General features: G+C 45.3%; 3 protein-coding genes across 3 annotated transcripts; 1 reads left to right on the forward strand and 2 right to left on the reverse strand.

The window, feature by feature from the left end:
* Positions 1-6,153: 6,153 nt before the first annotated feature.
* Positions 6,154-7,397, reverse strand: LOC123168167 (peroxidase 1). The gene is made up of 2 exons (XM_044586038.1): positions 7,131-7,397; positions 6,154-7,015 (listed from the first exon to the last, which is right to left on the reverse strand). Exons 1-2 carry the CDS (start codon positions 7,335-7,337, stop codon positions 6,248-6,250), a joined length of 975 nt encoding a protein of 324 aa, XP_044441973.1. The 5' UTR covers positions 7,338-7,397; the 3' UTR covers positions 6,154-6,247.
* Positions 7,398-14,647: 7,250 nt separating this feature from the next.
* Positions 14,648-14,962, forward strand: LOC123170455 (peroxidase 1-like). Its single transcript, XM_044588319.1, has one exon. It carries the CDS (start codon positions 14,648-14,650, stop codon positions 14,960-14,962), a length of 315 nt encoding a protein of 104 aa, XP_044444254.1.
* A 3,924-nt stretch (positions 14,963-18,886) lies between these two features.
* Positions 18,887-21,092, reverse strand: LOC123166881 (epoxide hydrolase A). The gene is made up of 3 exons (XM_044584688.1): positions 20,531-21,092; positions 20,058-20,293; positions 18,887-19,267 (listed from the first exon to the last, which is right to left on the reverse strand). The coding sequence occupies exons 1-3, from the start codon at positions 21,011-21,013 to the stop codon at positions 19,018-19,020; spliced, it is 969 nt and encodes a 322-aa protein (XP_044440623.1). The 5' UTR covers positions 21,014-21,092; the 3' UTR covers positions 18,887-19,017.
* Between the last annotated feature and the right edge of the window lie 264 nt (positions 21,093-21,356).

Raw genomic sequence — 21,356 nt, forward strand, 5'->3', positions numbered from 1 at the left:
GCTTAGTGCCTGCTGCAGTTCCACCTCATTACACCACCCTTTCCTATAAGCTTAAATAGTCTTGATCTCGCGGGTGTGAGATTGCTGAGTCCCCGTGACTCACAGATTCTACCAAACAGTTGCAGGTGCTGACGATGCCAGTGCAGTTGATGAGATCGACCTCAAGTGGGAGTTCGATGAGGAACGTGGTCGTTACTATGTTTCTTTTCCTGATGATAAGTAGTGGAGCCCAGTTGGGACGATCGGGGATCTAGCATTTGGGGTTATCTTATTTTCATTTGGATCTTGACCGTAGTCGGTCTATGTGTGTATTTTGGATGATGTATGATTTATATTTATGTATTGTGTGAAGTGGCAATTGTAAGCCAACTCTTTATCCCATTCTTGTTCATTACATGGGATTGTGTGAAGATGACCCTTCTTGCGACAAAACCACAATGCGGTTATGCCTCTAAGTGGTGCCTCGACACGTGAGAGATATAGCCGCATCGTGGGCGTTACACAGCGTCCAAGTCCGGTTGGCGACGAGGGCATCATAGTCAGAGCGCATGGCGGCAAGCCAATGCGGATCACTCAACGCAAAACGCACCAAGCGCGGTACGGGTGAGACGACCGTGACGCTGAGGTTATGATAGCGAGGGTTCGATTGCCGGATCCCGTCCTTGGCACGTGTCACCATAGAATGATGAGGCGGCGGAGGCGGTGGCCGTGCCCGCCGTCGAGGAGGAGCCACAGCCTTGGGAGAAGGCAGGGCGACGGTGATAGCCGGTGACGAGGCGGCAGGCAAAGCCGAAGACGGGACCGCCGATGAGGACGGCGTGACCGCAGCCGAGACGGTGGGTGACGAGGGCGACGAGGCCGCAGGTGGCGACGACGAAACCGCGGGCAAGGCCGCGGGTGGCAGCACCAGCGATGGCGACGGGGCCACGGACGAAGCCGCGGGTGGCCGTACCAGCAGCGGCGATGGACCTGCGGACGAGGTCGCGGGTGGCCGCGATGGCGACGACGACAGGGCCGCGGGTGACCGCGATGGCGACGGCGACAGGGCCGCAGGTGGAGCCGCGGGTGGCGGGGAGGCCGCGACGTGCATGTGCGACGCCGACCGAGGCAAGGCCGGCTCCTCCTGAGCCGGCGAGCGAGGTCCCGCCGAGAGGCCTGATGGGCCCGCCAAAGAAGAGGGCGGGCGCGGTGAAGGAAGCGCAAGGGCTCCCCGAGACCGTCGAGTGGGAGCGTCCGAGGTCGGAGCTGCTGTCGATGAAACCTGCTCAAAGGGAAAAACAGCTTCATCAAAGTAAACGTGCCATGAGACGAACACTCGACGAGAGACCGGGTCGAAGCAGCGAAAACCTTTGGTGTTGGGTTGATAGCCAAGAAAGACACAAGAGAGAGAGCGTGGTGCGAGCTTGTGGGGCGCGGTAGCGGTCATATTGGGATAACACAAGCAACCAAAGACGTGGAGATCATCATAGGATGGAGGAGACCCAAACAGAAGATGGTGAGGGGTATAGTTCCATCGTGGTTTACAAGGCCGGAGGTTGAGAAGGAGAGTGGCGGTGGCGAGTGCATCGGGCCAAAAGCGAGGTGGCATGTGTGCATGAAAGAGCAAAGCGCGGACACTCTCATTGAGGGTGCGGAGAACACGTTCGACACGGCCGTTTTGTTGGGATGTGTATGGACAAGTTAAGCGAAATATGGTGCCATGAGTGGATAGGAGATGGCGAATGGCGATGTTATCAAATTCTTTTCCGTTATCGGTTTGAAGATGAGCAATGGTGCGATGAAAATGGGTGTTGACATAGGCATAAAATGAGTGGAGGGTGGAGGCGACATCGGATTTGCGGCGTAACGGAAAAGTCCAAGTGAAGTGTGAAAAATCATCTAAAATCACAAGGTAATATGATAAACCCGAATTGCTAGGCACTGGGGATGTCCAAACATCACAATGAATAATATCAAAGGGAAAAGTAGCAATTGATGAAGATGAAGAAAACGGTAGACGAACGTGTTTTCCTATGCGGCAAGCATGACAAGTATGAGCCACTGATTTATTACATGAAAAGGGAAAAGTGCTCAAAATTTTATGAAGAGCGTCGGCGCCGGGATGACCGAGACGAGCGTGCCAAAGCGAGACATCGGCATGGAGAGCAACCGGGCCACTGCGTGTAGAAGCACCGCATGGGTAGAGATCATCAGGAGAGTCACATCGGTGCAGAACCCTCCGGGAGCGAGCATCCTTAACAGAAAAACCGAGAGCGTCAAACTCAACAGTGACAGGATTTTCACGAGTAAGAGTACGAACAGAACAAAGATTTTTAATTAAGGATGGTGAAACGAGCACATTATTGAGAGTTAAAGAAGAAGAGGGTAACAGAAGGGAGGATGAACCATGATGGGTGATGGGAAGAGAGCTGCCATCACCAACCATGATGCGGGAGGAGAAGGGATAGGGAGCGGCACGAGATAAGATACCGGGGTTGGAGGCCATGTGAGCAGCGGCGCCGGTGTCCATGTACCAATCGCCGCCTCCGTTGTAGGCGCTCGGTGAGGGGGTAGCATGAAGGGCGGAGAGAAGCGTCGGGTCGTAGACCTGAGGGGCGCCACCATATGCACCATAGCCCGGCGCACCGCCGTACGCCGAGGGACCACCATAGGCCGACGGGCCACCGTTGGCCGCGGCGGTGCCATACGCGGCAGGGACCGGTGCGGTCAGCAGCGCCTGAGGGGTGCTCGGCCGTGGCCCGAGAATGCCCGGAGCTGGTGGGCGGGGGACGGGCATGGAGTAGGCGTGCACTACTCCCGTCCATGGGTTATACCCCGAGAGCCAAGGCGGGGGAGGTGCAGCCGCCGCGGGCGCAGGGGTGTGCGGCGTCGTGTTGGAGTTGCGGCCCCGGCCCCCGCGACCCTCTGCTTGCGGCCGCCGGAGGGCGCAGGCGCGGGTGGGGGGGCTGGAGCGGGAACGCGCGGCCCCGGCTGGGTTGGGGAAGAGCCGTGGCCGGCGGCGAGGCCGACGTGGAGAGCGGCGTGGGTCGCTTGCCGAGCGGTGTGACGGAGACGCTTTTCCTCCATGCGAAGATATGTGACCGCCTTCGCGTACGTCGGCGTGATGAGGGAGAGGTTGGCGGCGGACTGGCCAAGGTCGGGGTGGAGGCCGCGGAGGAGGTTGGTGAGGAGGACCGAGTCATCGATGGTCATGCCGACGTCGCATAGCTCATCGGCGAGAACCTTCAACCGCGTGCAGTACTCGTCGATCGAAAGATCGTTTTGCTGCATAGTGAAGAACTCCCCTTGAAGAAAGACGCGGCGCTGCAGTTGATTGTCGAGGAAGAGATCACACAGGTGCGTCCACATAGCATACGCGGACGGATCGCGGGCGTTCACCATGTTGAAGAGGCTGCCGGAGATGGTGAGGAAGAGCCACTTGACGATGCAGGCGTCCACAGCGAGCCACTCGTCGTCGTCCTTCATGTCGCGGATGTCAACGCTCCCGTCAACATGCTCGATGAGACGGTAAGAGCGGAACAGCAGCGCGAAGTACGTGCGCCATGCGTTGTAGGATGGCGAGTCGAGGTCGAGGATGACAGGTACGTGGTCCTTGATGTGAATCTCGTTGAGGCGATCGGAGGTGAACATGGCACCGGAAAAGGAACCGGCATCGGATGCGTCAACCTTGGCCATGGAGACGGCGGGTGGTTAGGGTTTTGGGTGGTGGTGAGAGGAGGAGGAGGGAGAAGGCGGCGGCGGCTACAGAGGGAAGAGGGTAGCGGCGGCGGCCCTGAGGGTTTCGGGAGAGAGGTGGTGAGGGCAGGGGGAAGAAGAGAAGCGGCGGCGGCGGCGGTGGCGGCTACGGGAGATGTGGCGGCGGCTTGAGGTGTGGGAAGGAGGAGGCGGCGGCGGTGGCTACGGGGGGAGTAGCGACGGCGGCGGCAGTAGGGTTTAGGAGTTGGCGCGGCGGCGACTAGGGATAGGCGCGACGGCTTAGGGGTGCGGAAGCGACAGAAGATCGCGGTAAAACTGATACCATGTAGAGAGGATATTTGGTGCAACTCATTGTATTTCATGGAGTAGGTTACATTATATACACAGGATGTCTTGCGTGACAAGGTAACTAATCCTACCATATCTCTGGGAGTTAGCTATACAAGACTAGAGAAGATAAGACTAGAAATACAAGATATATGTCACGTTCAACACTCCCGCACTACCGCGTCTTGCCCGCCATGAGCCAACTCCATGATTCATCCGCTGGGAATAGAATGCCTGTAACTCCTCTCTCCGCCTCGTGCCGCTCCATTGTCGGGGGGCTGTCGTTCCACGTCATGAAGACCGTGGCCTAGTGGAGTTATCTGGCAAGGTTGAGAGCGAGCGCTAACTCCGGGTGCTCGAGCTCTGCGGTGCAAGCCAGTGCCTTCTCCTGCTTGCCGGTGACGTGGACCTCCAGAGCCTCCCTGTCTTGATCACAGATAGGCGCGACTTCCAAAGCTTCGCTGTCTGCCATGGCTCAGCGCAACGCCCACTAACTGTCTTACTGCCTCAAGACCGGAGCGCGGAGCGACGACCCTCCAAGGAGTGGATCCGGAGCTTGGGCTTCCAGATCGAGCAGGTCCTCCACCCTCGTGTGCTGCCATCACTCCTCAGCCAGCCGCTTCCGCGTGGGATTTCTCTGCAGACAACTACTCCACTCAGCTCCACCATCGCCGAAGTTAAGCTCCAGCACATTGTGGACACCCGCACACGACTTGCTTGATAAAATGCCATGAAGAAACAGAGGAAGAAGTAAAAATAAACCTAGGAAGAATATAAAGGCCGAGTCATTGACGGAATGAGAGGTTGGACCCATCTCCACCTCAGCAAAATGTACATGTAAACAAGCCATGTCATCCCGGCAGGTGGGCCCAACCTGTCGGTTTCCCTGTTTTCACGAGCAAATCTTACCATCAATACACTCCGTCAGTCATTAAGCGCAATTCATCGTGCTCTGACCAGAAAGTAGTACTAGGTTGTTACTCTAGCCCTAAATGTGATGATTTTTTGTAAATACCTCATGATGATACAACACTGTCTCACACTTGTTTTCCTATGCAGTGCATGGTCCTTTTTCTTTTTTGCGGGAAGCCATAGCTGATTACAGTCCACACTTTTCTTTGTTTACAGCTAAGTGTTGATGATATGTACTATTAATTTTTTTTTCTTCCAAAACAATGGTAAAAGCTCTGCCATTTTTCATTAATAAAAAAGTAAAAGGTAGTTATCTACGACCTTTTTCAGCGATTTCATCTTGCTAGACCTTGGATCGTGCTTACCAATAGTCCAGATCACATGGTTGTCCCGTAGTTCACTTTTGACGGATTTGCACAAGGAGCTAAACAAGATGGGCCGTCCTACTTTTGGTTTTTTATTGTTTTTCTTTTCTTCTTTTTTATGTTTTCTGTTTCTTTTCTTTCCTTTTTGGTTTTCTGTTTTTCTTTTTCAAGATTTTAAAAATAGTTGAATTTCTTGAAAAATGTTTGGAATTTTTATTTTATTTTGAGTTTTTCATTAATTGTTCAAAACTTCAAAAAACGTTGCCGTTTCCAAATTAATTTCTGTTACTGCATAATTTCCCTTGTATAAATACCATGTTTAATTCTCTAAGATTGTGTCTCATATATGGATATTGTCTTTGGAGGCCGAGCTCCATGAAGCTCGGTTTTGAAAATTTTGAATTTTGTCGAATTTCATATTTTCTACATTTCAAAAAATTCTAAAAAAACAAACATATACATGAAGGCATAACACACATGTGGAAATTTTCAGGGCAAAATAAGTTGAAATAAGGGTTGTGCAAAAAGACAAATCTGGGACTTTTTAACACATGATACTATCCATCCTTCCAGGCCATGAATTTGTCTTTTTTGTACAGGTCACATTTCAACGTTCTGAAATTTTACGCACATAGACATAACATACTTGTTTACTTGCACAAATTTTTTCAGATTTTTTTGAAACCAAAAAGTTTGAATTTTGATTTGTTTCCAAAAAAAGTCCACCATGGCTCCCGAGAGCCAAGCATCCGCTCTCTCATATATACTACTCCCTCCGTCCCATAATATAAGAGCGTTTTTGACACTAAACGCTCTTATATTATGGGACGGAGGGAGTAGTATATTTCTGAACGCGAGCAGTAACAATAGACAAATTAAGATACACCATCTGGTTTCCAATTCTCAACAAACACTTGTTCCACGGCGTTAATCCGCTATTTGCTTCTCTAGTTGAGGACGTAGCATTTCTTCCTTATGCCTCCGTCACCGCCGGTAAGCACGCCGACGTTGCCCATCTTGATCATGGACTCGCTGAAATCCCTGAAGAACGCGTCGTCGAATTTGCCGGTAGCGACGCGCCGGACGTATTCCTCGGTGGTGGCGTCAGTGAGGAGCGCGGCGTCGGAGCGGAAGAGGCCCCTGCGCTTGGCGACGTGGCGGTAGTAGCTGGTGTCGAAGGTCCTGTAGCTGCCGGGATCCATCTCCGACAGCATGCTCTTGTCGTCGACGCTCTTGCACTTCAGCCTCAGCTTGTCGGCGTACTCGCTGTCCAGCGACGGGTCGACGAGGCCGTTGCCGGTGGTGTTGTAGAGCCGGTCGGCGAACGACGGGCAGTGCGCCGTGCCGAGCGTGTGCGCGCCGGAGAGGACGACGAGGTCCTTGAGGCCGAGACCCTTGGAGGCGAAGATCCGGGTGAGCAGAGGGACGTCGCCGAAGGAAGGAGGCAGCTCGTCGCTCGCCTCGGTGGCACTGGAGATGCTGCCGTCTCTCCTGCCAAGCGCCACGGGCCAGGAGGGCCCCTTGGCCAGGACGACGGCGTCGCGTGCCATGAGCGTGAGCACGTCGGCGCAGGAGACGATGCCAGGGCATGCGGCCTCGAGCTTGGCCTTCACCCGTTCCACGGAGCCGAATCCCCGCAGGCTCTTGTTGGGCTTGGCGTCCCTCTCTGCCAGCTTGCCCTTGGTGGAGTCCAGCAGCACAGACGCGTCACAGCCCTGCATTTTGCGTTGCATTTGCGTACATCATCAGTACACGGACATGCATACTTCTGCAAGTGCACAAATACTGGAGATGATCAATGGAACGCAGAGTGTGGAGGGATGTGCTTACCCTGACGAAGCAGTCGTGGAAATGAAGCCGGAGGAGCGGGCCGGCGAGGCTGGGCGCGGCGGAGATGATCTTCACCATCTCCTCGCGGACTATAGCCTCCACGTCCGGGCATGACTTGCGGTAGTATCCGATCTCCAGCTGGGCCACGGCCGAGCTCGCGGCGAGAACCAGCAGGGATAGAGGGATCAGGAAAGACCCCATCGCCATGAAGCTTCAGAAGCAAGGATGTCTTGCTACTGGATTGTTAAGTGATCTGCGTAAGATCGATGAAACGTGGGTGGATTGATATGTCCTTGCAGTTCCCGGTATTTATAGATGTGTCAGGAGGACCGCTGATTACGTAGTAGACGTACTTGGGTGGATATGCATCTGTGCGACGGACACCCTGTTTCTGCGTATACACGCATGTGCTAACTTCCACGGTTCCACCTCAATTAGCTACCACCAGCTATGTACGTGGCTAACAAATACACACAGAATTATGCAACGAAGCATTGACGCGAAACAAATTAGACACCGGCCAGTTCGTGACCGCGTCCATCACAAAATGACATGCTGTATCTATGTCATTTTGCCCGAGCTTAGCTAGCTTCAGCGGACGGGAAGGCATGCAATTATCCTCGACTTAAAAAAGGAACATCGGAGTACAGTAATAGACGAAGGGAATAAAACTCCATGTGCCTGGCCAATGATTTGGGCAGTTCGTCGCCAAGGGAATAGCAGTATAGCTCTGTGATGAGGAGGAATTCTTGGGTGATGCGGCGGATTTCAATGGCACGTCCCGTAACGTACGTGAAGGTTACGAAACATGCACGTTCTCCGCAGCATTGGCAGGTAGGTTGACCATGCCCGTTTGGCCTTTTGCGCGCCAACATGGAGAGTTTGGAACAACCTGCAGACCGATATATATGTGCACTGGTTATTTTATTTTATTTTTTGAGAAAATGTACACTGGTTATTTGACAGACAAAGTTATAACTCATTGCCTGATAAACAGGCGTTACAACGTCATTGCATCGAGCTTTACCGCAAAGCCAGTTATGAAACCACAAATTTCAGTTGAGAATATCCATCGGCGGGGTAAGTGTCTGGAGGAGACGAGAGGGAGGAAGGACGAAGGGGTGACCGAGCGAGAACTGAGAAGAGATGAGGAAGGATCAAGCAAATTACAAGAAAAAACCCACCATATTTTGGGCTAGGGTGCAAGTTTGCTACCACACCTTTTTTCTTCTTCAAAAAAACCACTATTTTATAGGCCTATTGGTTACAAATTGCACTGGTCTTGGGCTTACCATGTTTTGACAACGGACGAGTGGGACCCGTCTGTCAAGCTGATGTGGCATGCATATGTGCACAAATGCTTGAGGTGGATGTGGGTCCCACATGTCATCCTCATTCCATCTCTTCTTCTCCTCCCTCCCCCCTTCTCTCTCTCTCTCTCTCTCTCTCTCTCTCTCACACACACACACACACACACCGGGACACCTTCCTCCCAACATTTCAAATTTAAATCACATAAGAATTCAACCAAAAACAATAACAAAGAGCATCCAAAAGCCAACATATAAAGTTTAAAACCCGACACATCCAACACAGTTCTTAAAAAGCGACCACATGCAACATAAATTACACACTCCCATTTCCACTATCACGATCATAGAATATCGATCTTGGCGTTTTGGAAGCCAAGTTCTATCCATGAGTGAGCCCCCAATAATATCGACATGTCATCCACCCCTCTCGCGTCCATGAGCATGATCCTCTAGTACTCTTGCTCCTTCCTCTTGTTCATCTCCTTCTTTGCCTTGATCATCAACCACTTCTCCTTTGTAGCAACCGTATGCTCCTCCGTCATGGGTATCATCTCCTCAAATTTCCATCAAAGCGTGTGTGCCTTAGTACTAGCGTTCACCCACAACCACTTCTGAATATGTTCGAGCTCCAACCACCCAACCATCTTCTCTTGCTTGTGTTGGGCTACCAACTCCTTCCTCGTCTTGATCCACGCATTGAGTTCTTCTTTGTATGCACCCACTCAACCATCCTTTTTAGCCACTTTCTCTTTTTTTTCTCCCATCCAGCCGAGAGCTTGGACTGGGGCTTCTCCCCCTACAATCATCACCCTGGTCATCCTCCTCGTGATCAATTGAAGATGATACGCTCAATCTTGACATCATCGGTGTTGTTTCATAATTTCTCCTTGCCCACTTCACATTTCCTTTGAGCGGCGTGTAACAATGCAACAAAGTAAATGGCTTGTTCCCATTCATCTTGAATTTTTCCTACATAGCTCTTGGTCGTAGATGCCATACTCATCAATTGTCATTCCAATAGAAGGTGTGCTCTTCACTTGATCAACACATCATCTCGAGCACCGGTTGCAACCACCTTGAATTACACTCCAACAGTGTGTGAGAGAACTTTGTGTTTGGTTGGAGGGAACCTTGACATTGGTTGCATACTATTCGTCAATCCTCTTTCAAAATGTTTCATTGGTTAGATCGGTGTCAACCACGACATCAAGAGAGACGAACATCCAAACATAGCGCAAACACACATCCTGCTTGGGCATGTAACTTCACAACCTTGTTTGCTTCTTCTATGAGATGTGGCTCGATCTCCTGCGTTATGGACTACTATTTCACATTTCTTGGCTATCATTCATTACAGAGAATGCAATGTCCTCAAGCCAAATGGTGTTAGAGTCATTCAAGATGGATATGAAGTTTTATATCCCACCTCGTTATGTTTCGCTACAACAATGTAGAAGTGCAAAAGAAAATCACCATCCCGTGATCATCCTTCTCCCTGATCTCCCAACAACCGCCACATCGCCGACCACCCCCCTACCCATTTGCTCCAAGCTGATCCATCCTCCTTCTCAAGCTCCCCATTGCTGACCACCTTCCCCTATGCCAAGGTGCTATAGGCCATCGTGTGCTCCTCCTCAAGTTCCCTATTGTTGGCCACCTTCCTATTCTCCCACATGTTCCATGCCATGGGAAGCTCCTCCTTGACCCCCCCCCCCTCACCGTTTTACTGAGCCCATAGTCTACCCCAATTTCAGTTTGTATTCGTACATACTAGAAACACCATTTATTATTTTATGAAACATGGTTGCGAAATTAGTGAAATTATTTGATTTACAATTATAAATTAATGGAATTACTTAATTTGTGGTCTGGTAATGGAATTAGTGGAGTATTATCAAAAAATTATCATTCCCCCCTGAAATTAGTGGAATTATTGAAATTTGTGTTGTTGAAACTTGTAAAATTAGTGAAATTGTTGAATTTGTGTTGCTGATTTTTTTTCGAAATTAATGGAATTGTTGAAATTCGTGATGCTAAATTGTAAAATTATATGAAGACGTGTTTTTGAAAATTGTGAAATTATTGAAAATTGTGCAGTAATTAAAATTCGTGTTGCTAAAAGTTTAGAGACAATATCAGGTGAAAACCCCTTCTTCAGTGGAAGCTTGGAAACTTGAGCGCTGGCCGTTGGATCCTATATGCATGGACTAGATCCACACATTACTGCTACTTAGTATTTGCATTAGAACGCCCGCTGGCAGCGCTGCTATTTTGCAAATAGCCCCTCAGTGTTAGTAGAATTAGAACTCTATCCAACAAAACTCTGCCCAGACAAGAGAAGTATGTACAGGAATGGATACTGCAAACAGAACACTTGCAGTTCTATCAAAATCTTGGGCGACCAAGGCACGTTTAAGTACAGAGGCAGTAAAAGGGATCATCATAAGACAAATCTGGGGCGTCCAAATATGCAGGCACTTGCAGTCTCTACTAGCCAAATTAGCATAACTAAGATCCATCAGTTTAACAACAACCACCACTTGCCTCTCGCTGTAGGTTAGGTCTTTTTTCATGACGATGAACAACCTCTCTGGTTTCAGTGCATTCTCCTCGATGAACCGAAGGAAATCAAACTCGTTATGATTCCCTTGTTGCTCACACAAAGACAAAGACTTGATGTGCGACGGGACAGACTCAATATGAATGTTCTCCTGCCATAACTTGAGACTAAGGTTGCTAGCGGATTGACATGGTTGGCCAGACAGTCGCCGAAGAGGAATCACCCACATCGCTCGCTGGTCCTGCGCGGAACGAAGGTTCGTGCTGTAGGAAAGCACCATCTCCCCACAACTCTCCTAATCCTAGCTGTTAATGGGGAAGAAATTCGAATCGGGATTGGCTGGCTCCATAGGAAAAGGAACGGGATGGCTCAGCCTCCATTGGGGATATTTCTGTACCGATGTACAGGATTGTTGTGAGGTTCTATTTGCAATCTGTACAACTTTTCATCTCAGAACGCACATTCCCTATCCAACGGCACAAGATCAGGTTTCCGTGCTTTCACTGAATGTATGGTTTTCACTAGATATGTACTCAAAAGTTTAAAACTTGTTGAAATATTATTCAAATTTTCTGTTAATGATTTTTTTCGAAATATTACTGAAATACTAAAACATATGTTTATGAAAATTTTAAATCATTGGAATATGTGTTCTGAAAACATTTAAATATTACTAAAATTATTGAAGGCGTTGGCGGGAGGTGAGATTCCTCAACTGCCAAGCCTCGTACGTTTCGCCTGACTGTGTCCGGTGCTAGGATGAGCAATGAAATGTTGACTCAAGATTCAAGATTTTAGTTGCTAACTATATACACTCAATACTTGGTATCATCCACCGCCGTCCAAGTACAACGTTTTGCTAAAACCCATTGTTGCGTAGGATTTACTTAGACAAAAGCCAATAATCGTGACGGTTGTGCTCGGACTATGCATGTATCGACGCGCTCATGAACTGGCCTCGAATTGTTTCACAAAAAATGAACTGGCTTCGCGCAGCCCATTTTCTCCTGTTGTATACGCGCACCGGCGGTTCATATATGTCTGTGCATTTGTTTATTGAGGCGGTTGTATCAGAGAGGAAATTAGCACATGCATGTGTGCACACAAATAGGTTGTCGGACCAAAGTGTACGTAACTGGCACCAAAGTGTACAAGGAACTCCGAGAGAATTCCCATCCAACCAGCCCTACATCACTCAACAACTCACAAGAACAAGAACTATCAGACAATCTCGCTGCGGATCAAAGCTTCATTTATTTAACACTTTGGCTATATGTAAGTCGCCTGACAATTTGGGGTAGTTAATTTTTTCTTTTTACCGTTGATTCCTGGTCTAAAATTTGTGTTGTATCTTTTCGGGTATGTTCTATGAGCTAGTTTGGGCTATTTTCTGACTGACCACATATATTCAGGTCAGTCGATTTGTTACTGGGCTGAAGCCCATTACCTATACCGCCCAGCCCATCCTTCTTTCTGTTTTTTCTTTTCTTTTTCTGTTTTTATGCATTTCTTCTTATGTTTCTATTTTTCTTTATTACTTTGTTTTACGTTTTTCCTTTGTCGGTATTTTTGGGATGTTGGATGATTGTAAATATATACACACAAATACTAAGCAAATATTAGTAAATTACACTATTACATTATCGTTGTTTGCATACTACAGAAGTGTAATTTTAGTGCAAAGTTATGTGCAAGTTTATCTAACCTTTTTCATTGGTATTACTCTTAATGGATAAAGATAATGAAAAAGAAAAACTTCATTTTTATTTAGTGTCATTGGTACTACTCTTTAAGAATAAAGATAAGAACAAAGATATGCCGGCTCAGTATCTCAGAGGTGCTCATAAGGTTAGGGTGTGTGTTTATATGTATGTGTTCATAGAGATGAGTGTAAGCGTGTATATATGAGCGCCTACGTCTATACTGTGTTAGAGAAAAGAATAAAGAATTAATAATGATTTTTTGTGTTCCATGTAAAAATTTATTAATTTTATTTTGATTTTTATTATTTTGTTTTCGTTCTTCTCTAAATGTAATACGAATGCCACGAATACACTCCTTAGAAAACCTTTTTTTTGTGATATCACTATTCTATGCTTATTCTTGCATAGTTTCAAAAGAACAAATTTTTTGTGTATATTGTTTGCAAATTTGTCATTGTTTGTTTTAGATTTATTTTATTTCTTCTGAAAGGGCAGTACCAATACCATCAATTCATTATTTCTTAGAGAACCTCACTATCTTGATTTCGCTTCATTTTTATTTCATTTTCTTTCTTCTTAAAGGGTAATACCAATGCCACCAATTCATTTTTTCTTATAAATAATTTATTTTGATTTACTTTTATTTATTATTTTACTTTATTTCTTCTTTTAAGTAATATCTATGCTAATAATTCATCCCTTCTTGTGAAATTCCTTTTTGTGAAAATTCTACTATTATATGCTTATTCCTGCACATTATAGAAAAGTGCATATTCTGTTGATAGTGTGTGTAAATTTTGTCATTGTTTTATTTGTTTTTTATAAAAATGCTTAAAGGGTAATACCAACACCACTAATTCATTCTTAATTAGTGAACTTCATTATCTTGATTTTGTTTTAGTTTTTATTTTATTTTATTTCTTGTTAAAGGGTAATATCAATGTCACTAATTCATTCTTCCTTAGAAAACTTTATTATGTTGATTATTTTGTTTCTTCTTTAAGTGTAATACCAATGCCACTAAATTATTCCTTCTTAGAAAACTTAATTTTGCAAAAAAAAATCCACCATTATATGGTTATTCTTGCATATTATAAAATAGCGCAAATTTTGTGTACATTTTGTCACTGTTTTTTTAGTTTCTTATTTTTCTTTTTATTTTTCTTAAAGGGTAATACCAATGGCATTAATTCATTCTTCCCTAGAAAACTTCCTTTTTTTTGGGGGGGGGGGGGGGGTAGTATTATTATAGGGAAAAGAAGGGTAGAGAAAGAAGAAGGCGACTGGGCCTTTGGATCTTGATCGGGTGGTGGAGACGATTTGACTGAATGCCCAAAAAAACTAGGTGCCTATCAAATAATAGTCCCCGTAACAATTTTTATGCAATATGTGTACAATTCATATCACTGTCTAAAAATTGCACTACTATATGTTTATTTTTGCATAGTATGAAAAGTTGCAATTTTCATGCAAATTGTGTGCAATTTTCTGTCATTGTTTGTTTTATGTGTTTTTTTTTCATTTTTCGGATGTAAATATGATCGGGGACAAGCTCTCTGTGGTTGTAGCAATTTTGAAGAAGCACTCCCGACTGTGATGATGTTTTGAAGTTTTAACCGACGAGATAGGAGCCGCTCGCCCGAGCGACATAGCTACATGTGGTCGCGTAGCTAGCCGGCCAACATGCGAAGCTAGCTTATGTGTATATGTGTTTCTAGGAACTACTATGGGAGCAGGACAGTGTAGAGTACTTGTGTTAATCAGCGTGAGAAAGTCTAAGTCATCTAAGCGTGAAACAAGTATGGGCCAGTTAGCTTGGAGGCTCCAAGTTGGAGCTGTCGGCGTGTATGGCTTTCACTTGCTCTCGACGCGATAAGTGCATCTGCATGCGGCCAGCGCAGCTGAAAAACTTTAAGCCGTAGGGTGACATGCAACGTGCACATGCATGAGGAGTATGAGGCTGAAGTCCAAGAGCGTCGACAACAAGAGCATGCTGTCAGAGATGGATCCCGGCAGCTACATGACCTTCGACACCAGCTACTGCCGCCATGTCGCCAAGCGCAGGGGCTCTTCCGCTCCGACGCCGCGCTCCTCACCGACGCGGCCATCAAGGAATACGTCCAACGCGTCGCTACCGGCAAATTCGAGGACGCGTTCTTCAGGGATTTCAGCGAGTCCATGATCAAGATGGCCAACGTCGGCATGCTCACCGGCAGCGACGGAGAAATCAGGAAGAAATGCTACGTCCTCAACTAGACAAGCTACCAGCGGATTAGTTCCGTGGAACAAATGTTTGTTGACAAGTGAATCGATAAGTCAATCTTTAATCGTAACACTTTCGCAGCACCAGATGGTGTTTGTTAGTTTGTCTATTGTTACTGCTCGCGCTTACAAATATATATGGCACAAACGTAGAGAATTAAACATTTTTAAATCTAAGGAAATTTTGTAAAATTCATGACCATTTTTTAAAGCTTGTGAACAATTTTAATACTTGCGAACATTTTTAAAAATTCATGAATATCTTTCATATTCGTGAACTTTTTAAAGTTACGAACATTGTTTAAATTCACAACATTATTCCCAATTTGTGAACATTTTTGTAAATTTGTAGACAAAAAACCTTTGTTTTTCAAAAATATTATAAGTGTTTTAATCTACCCCTAATAATAATGCAAATATTGCTTTTGGTCGTCCATCTAAAAAATTACCCTTAAAGTTGCTATATATTCCCTGCTATGCCATCTATAAGTGAAGAAAATGATTCAGTTTTTTTTTTAAGTCACCGTCGTGCTCAGTTTTTTTATAGGTATGATACCCAACATATATCACACACTGGCAGCCTATCTCTCCAACGTTTTTCCCGCTCCTTTTTCCGAAATCACTAATTAAGAAGTACTCGTTGCATAGAACACTCTACTTTTTCAGGTCGCGACAAGTGGTGCACATGCAGCGCGCCACTTGTCGCAACCTGGATGTTTTCCTTTTTTCATAGATCCGTTTATTCAAAACGTTTTATCTCTTAAACTGTGCGTCCAAATCTCGAACCGTTTTCACCATTGGATTCCTCGCGTCAAGATCTTCAAAACTAGATCCCATGTTGATAGGTTTTGACAAACTTTTTTTCACAAAAAAAAAACCGACGAAAAAAACCGGGCAAAAAAACGAAACGGGAGCACGGTTTTTTTCCGTTTCCGAAAGAGGCACGCCCGTGCCTCTCGCAAAATCACAACAGTACCTCTCGTGGAAGCAAAACCGTGACTCTCGTGGAAGGAAAAAAAAACAGAAAACGCGTTTTTTTCGTTTCCGAGAGGCACAGTCGTGACTCTCGCGAAAGCACAACCGTACCTCTCGCGGAAGCAAAACCGTGACTCTCGCGAAAGAAAAAAAACAAAAAATGCGTATTTTTTCCCTTTCCGGGAGGCACGGCCGTGACTCTCGCGAAAGCACAACCGTGCCTCTCGCAGAAGCAAAACCGTGACTCTCGCGAAAGAAAAAAACAAAAAACGCGTTTTGTTTTTCCCTTTTCGAGAGGCACGGCCGTGACTCTCGCGGAAGCAAAGCCATGACCTTTGCGAAAGAAAAAACAGAAAACGCGTTTTTTTCCGTTTCCGAAAGGCACGGCCGTGACTCTCGCTAAAGCACAACCGTGCCTTTCGCGGAAGAAAAACTGTGACTTTCGCGATAGAAAAAAAACAAAACGTGTTTTTTCGCGCAATTTTTTTTGAATTTTTTTATCGAAAAGCTAAGGAAGACCGGGGGAAACCAAAACGTCGAAAAAACCCGGAAAAAAACGTTTAAAAAGCCAAAAACGCGTGCGGGAAAAAAATCCGGAGGGAGCGTCCAGAGCGCGACACGTGGCGAATGGCTGAGAGAGCACCAAGTGGCGCTGATCGTTGCGAGGCTCCGAAGGAGCGCTCGTTAACAAGTTGCTCTCTCCTTTTTCTCAACCCCACCCACCACGTACGTGTTCATGGGCTGGCCCAGCGTGGCGCCCCTTTTTTTCCATTTCGTTTTTTGTATTTTCTTTTCTTATTTCCGTTTTTTTATTTCTTCTTTCAATTAATTCGCAAAATATAAAAAAAATCACAATTTGAAAAAAAAAATCGAGATTTAGAAAAAAACTTTTAATTCGAGATTTACAAATTTCAAAAAGTGGCAAATTTTGAAACAATATGTTCTAGAAATCATAAAATGTTTATGAATTTAGAAAATGTTCGAAAAATCATAAACTTTTCAAGATTTCAAAAAATATTGGTGATTTTACAAAAAAATCGCAAATTATAAAAAAATTCACAATTTGCAAAAAATTGTCGGCAAATAAAATCAAGTTCTTGATTTTGAAAAAAATGATAATGTATTCAAAACATATTCATGAATCTGAAAAAATATCCAAGAAATTTTTGAAAATACTAAAAAATATTCATTTTTTTTGTGAATTTCAATTTTTGGCCCTAATTTAAAAACAATCATCAATTCAAAAAATGTTCAGGAATTCAAAAACTATTCATGTGTTCAAATGTTCGTCTAAACAAAACAAATGTTTGTGAATTAAAAAATGCCCAAAGTTTAAAAAATATGTCGATTCAAAAAACTGTCCGCCGTTTCAAAAGTCTTTTATGTCTAGGTTTTGATTAGTTTTTGGAAAGTCTTTATATGTCTAGGCGTTGGGAGTAGTTCGTGGTAGATGAGATATATTTTCAAATTTTAAACATTTCCTTGCGGTACACAATGACAAGTGTGTCATGCGGTGGCAAGCTCGTTGCCTTGGGATTTACCATGTCGAATGCATTGCGATCACGTGGACATCACGTCCATCATCAGTGAGGGTCGGAAGAAAGATAAGTGGAAAATGATGTGCCACCATGTTAAAATAGAGGACGCTCATATGTCGGGGTATTGAGTCATACTTATTTGAGTAGCGTGTAATTTTTTTATCTATCGTTGCAATGCACAAGCATGTTCGCTAGTAGAAAACCAAATGAAATAATAAAATTGGTTGAAAAATCGAGCACAAAAATATTTATCGGTACAATATGCACAAAGCGCTATATGGATCCTGACCCCGTGCTTCTGCTCGCAATCCTAAATGTTTTTAAAAATATTGGAAAGTATTTAACAGAAAAATGACCAAAATAAAGAAAATCTCTGAAGCTTATTGAGAAAAACCTGCCAGCGCAATACACACATAGCACTACAAGTGCGGCTGCATATTGCACGTTTTCTGTCTATCACGCGTGTTAACCCAGGACTGGAGCTCTCAGACTTGGTTATTACAGTCGGTTCTGTTGAAATATATTGCACGCCTCTCTTCAACAGTTCGGACTTTTGGATGAGTTGGCTGGTGCATGAATTCAATATGGTGTCAGAGCCAAGAGGTTTTGAGTTCCTGTATTAGGTTGCACTTTAGTTATGCTGGGTATAGTGGTGTTTTTCTTAGTTGGCACTGTCTTGGCTTGTTGTTCTATGCAGTATTTATTTTTTTGAGAGGAAGGTAGAATTGTTCGGTGTTTAGCTATAGTTTTATTATTTAGTCTCGATGAAGAGCAATGGTGATCAGGTGAGCTCCTTTGTTCCCCACAAAACTAATGGACCACAAGCAAACAACACATTTGGCACCTAGTTTTTTTCAGGGAAGGCTATCATGGCCAGCTTTATTGATTAATGCATAAAGATACATCGTCTACGAGCTTGCTCACCAGACAATCTGGAGGCTCGTTAGTCCAACTAGAAGAAAGTTTATTACAATAACTAAAATTAGCCAGCACATGCGCCGCTTGATTTGCTGATCGAAAACAATGCTTAAAGTTGACCTCTCAATCAAGGTAGAGATGTCCACACATTCCATGAATATCGTTGTCGCCGCGTCCCACCAAGTACTCTGACCGGAGTAGCAGTTGATCACCATTAGAGAGTCGGATTCCGCTTCAACTCACTGGAACCCTAGGCTATTTGCCAAGTTCAGTCCGTCTCTCATCGCCATTGCCTCTGATGTCATTGCGTCCTAGTTGGTGTCTTAAGCACCCGATATAGACTAGAGTGCAAACGAGCGCACACCCCCTCCATTCCTACAATTGTTAATGGGCAAGCCCATCGAAGCGCTCGAACGCACGAGAGGGAACACACCAAGTGGAGCAGGTATAATTATAGTAGTAAACATCACAAATTATACAAGTAGTGGACAGTAAAAAATATACTTACATAAATATGTCCGTACTTTTTCAGCACAATAATACAATGGTCAAAATATAAATTTTCCGATAATCATGAACATTTTGACCTTATTCATTATGTATTCGATATACTTCAGTTTAGTTGAATTTCTTTATGAAGCCGATTATGAGCGCACTAATTTCCTCTGGCTTTTCTTCATTTATGAAATGCCCCACATCTTTCATTATCACCACGTCATCTAGTAATGGAACAAACTTCTTGAGACCACCTTTGTTAATGAAAAGTTTTGCGCCTGCAATATTGTATGTTAGATCTAAGTCGCCAACTGTGAACTTCGTTGGCACCATTATCTCAGCTCCCGTCCATGGTGAAGTTAACTCCCATGTCCTAAACATAGAACAGATATTGTTGTTAGACAAGAATATTGTGTGGTGCGGTCCAGTTACCCTAGAACTTTTCTTCCATCATTTCTCCGAGAGATATATGGTAATTACATTTCTACGATTGGATTGTGGACGATGTACCACATTGGTTTATAAGACAACTTCGTGTGGTATGACTGCAGACAAAATGTAAAAGTATACTCCCTCAGTCCGGAAATACTAGTCGGAGAAATAGATATATTTTCGGATGGAGGGAGTAAAAGTTTTGGGCAAGTAAATGGTTAAATCAATATGGAATTATTCTGGACAAATTTGAAAAAAAAAATACAAAAGTTTTGGACAGGTAAATGACACAATCAATATATTATGAGTAATAATATATTACAGGTTTTGCAGCATCTTAGCAAGGTGAACTTGCTCTTGAGCCATACTTTACATATTCATGGTAAATATTTCTTGGAGCTCCATTTAATTTGGGGAAATCATTTGCCACTCATTGAGTTAATTCTAAATGGAGTAATCAGTGTTTCCAAAAATCTGTATATTTTATATTTTATAATAATATTGGTCATATCTAAAATACAGTTTAGAATTTCGACCTTATATAGAGCATTCCAAAAATTGTAGATATATTTGCTTTGAATCAAATCTAGTCTCTTTTTCTCTAGAAAATTCCTATAACTTTCTAGAAAACATTTTGTTAAGCTTTGGATCAAATTTCAAGTTTAGGCCTTCATAATTAGGTAAAAAAAGCTCAAGAGGAAAATAGTCCAAAGTAAGCGTAACTTTATTACTTATTCAGGGCCCGGTAGTAGTTCAATCCCCCGGTGAAACCAGACTTATCAAGCTGGGTCGTGTAGTACTTGACGTCCTCCTCTGTGATCCAGCTCGGCAAGGGCACCTCATCATCTGGTGAGCCCCACCCGCTCTTCGGGATGAACAGTGGGCCAGGAGTTCGATCAGCGAAAAACTTTCTTAGCACCAACTCCGTACCAAGGCGTTTGAATTCTGCTTCAATTGCCCCAGGCTCCTACAATTAAATTAGCACCAGATCGGTCATGTTTATTTTGCGTGCAATTCCGGAGACAATATATGGATTGAAAAGGCAATGGTTTCATCACTCGTATGAAATTTCTGTAAAATAAAGTGGCATTTAACTGTTCTTAGGTTGTAGAGCGCTCTATCTGCTATACACTCACTTTGTTAACCAACTTTCAAAACAAGTATGGCTTCAGGCTCGCAGCAAGACTTTTGCCTTGCATGGTACCTGGAAGCTGCAGATGTAGAAGTCGTCGCCGTAGAGAGCCCTGACAGCATCGACGGGCTTCACCGCCGGGCTCCGAGGGATGAAGGGGACGCTCAAGGGGACCAGCGCCTTCACCCTGTCAGGCCGGAACAGGCACAGGCTCCAGGCTATTATGGCGCCCCAGTCGTGCCCCACCACGAAGACCCGCTCCTGGCCGAGGGAGTCGATGAGCGCGACAAAGTCGCCGACGATATGCAGCGCGGTGTACTGGTCCGGGCCGGCGGAGGGCGCCTCGGAGTCGCCGTAACCGGGCATGTCGGGGGCGACGGCACGGTACCCCGCCGCGGCCAGCGCGGGCATCTGGTGCCGCCAGGTGTACCACAGCTCCGGGAACCCGTGCAGCAGCAGCACCACGGGCGCGCCCGCCGGGCCGGCCTCCGCGACGTGCAGGCGCACCCCGTTGACCTCGACGCTGCGGTGCGTGATGACGCCGTCGGAAGCCATGTCTTGGTTAGTTCGCGGTGACGAACTGATCGACGATGGGAGTAAGCAGGAGCAGCAGCTGGCTTAGAGCTCGTTGAGGTTGATGGTGGATGTGGCTGGACTGGACGGCCGGAACGCACTATATATAAGGAGTGTGGGTGGATCGCAGGGGTTACGGGTGCAAGAGTATTGCACGACATCTCCATGTCGCCTCGTTCTTTCCGCCCCCTGCTTATCAAAGCTGGTTTCGTGTAATCTTTTCTGAAATCACGTTTTACATCAAAAAAAAAAAAAACTAAAATCACGTTTGGGTGGCCCATCAGAAATGTGGATAAGCAGAATTGGGTTTCCACAAAGCCACGAA

This window comes from Triticum aestivum, chromosome 7D (genome assembly GCF_018294505.1).
Source record: "Triticum aestivum cultivar Chinese Spring chromosome 7D, IWGSC CS RefSeq v2.1, whole genome shotgun sequence".
Taxonomy (NCBI): domain Eukaryota; kingdom Viridiplantae; phylum Streptophyta; class Magnoliopsida; order Poales; family Poaceae; genus Triticum; species Triticum aestivum.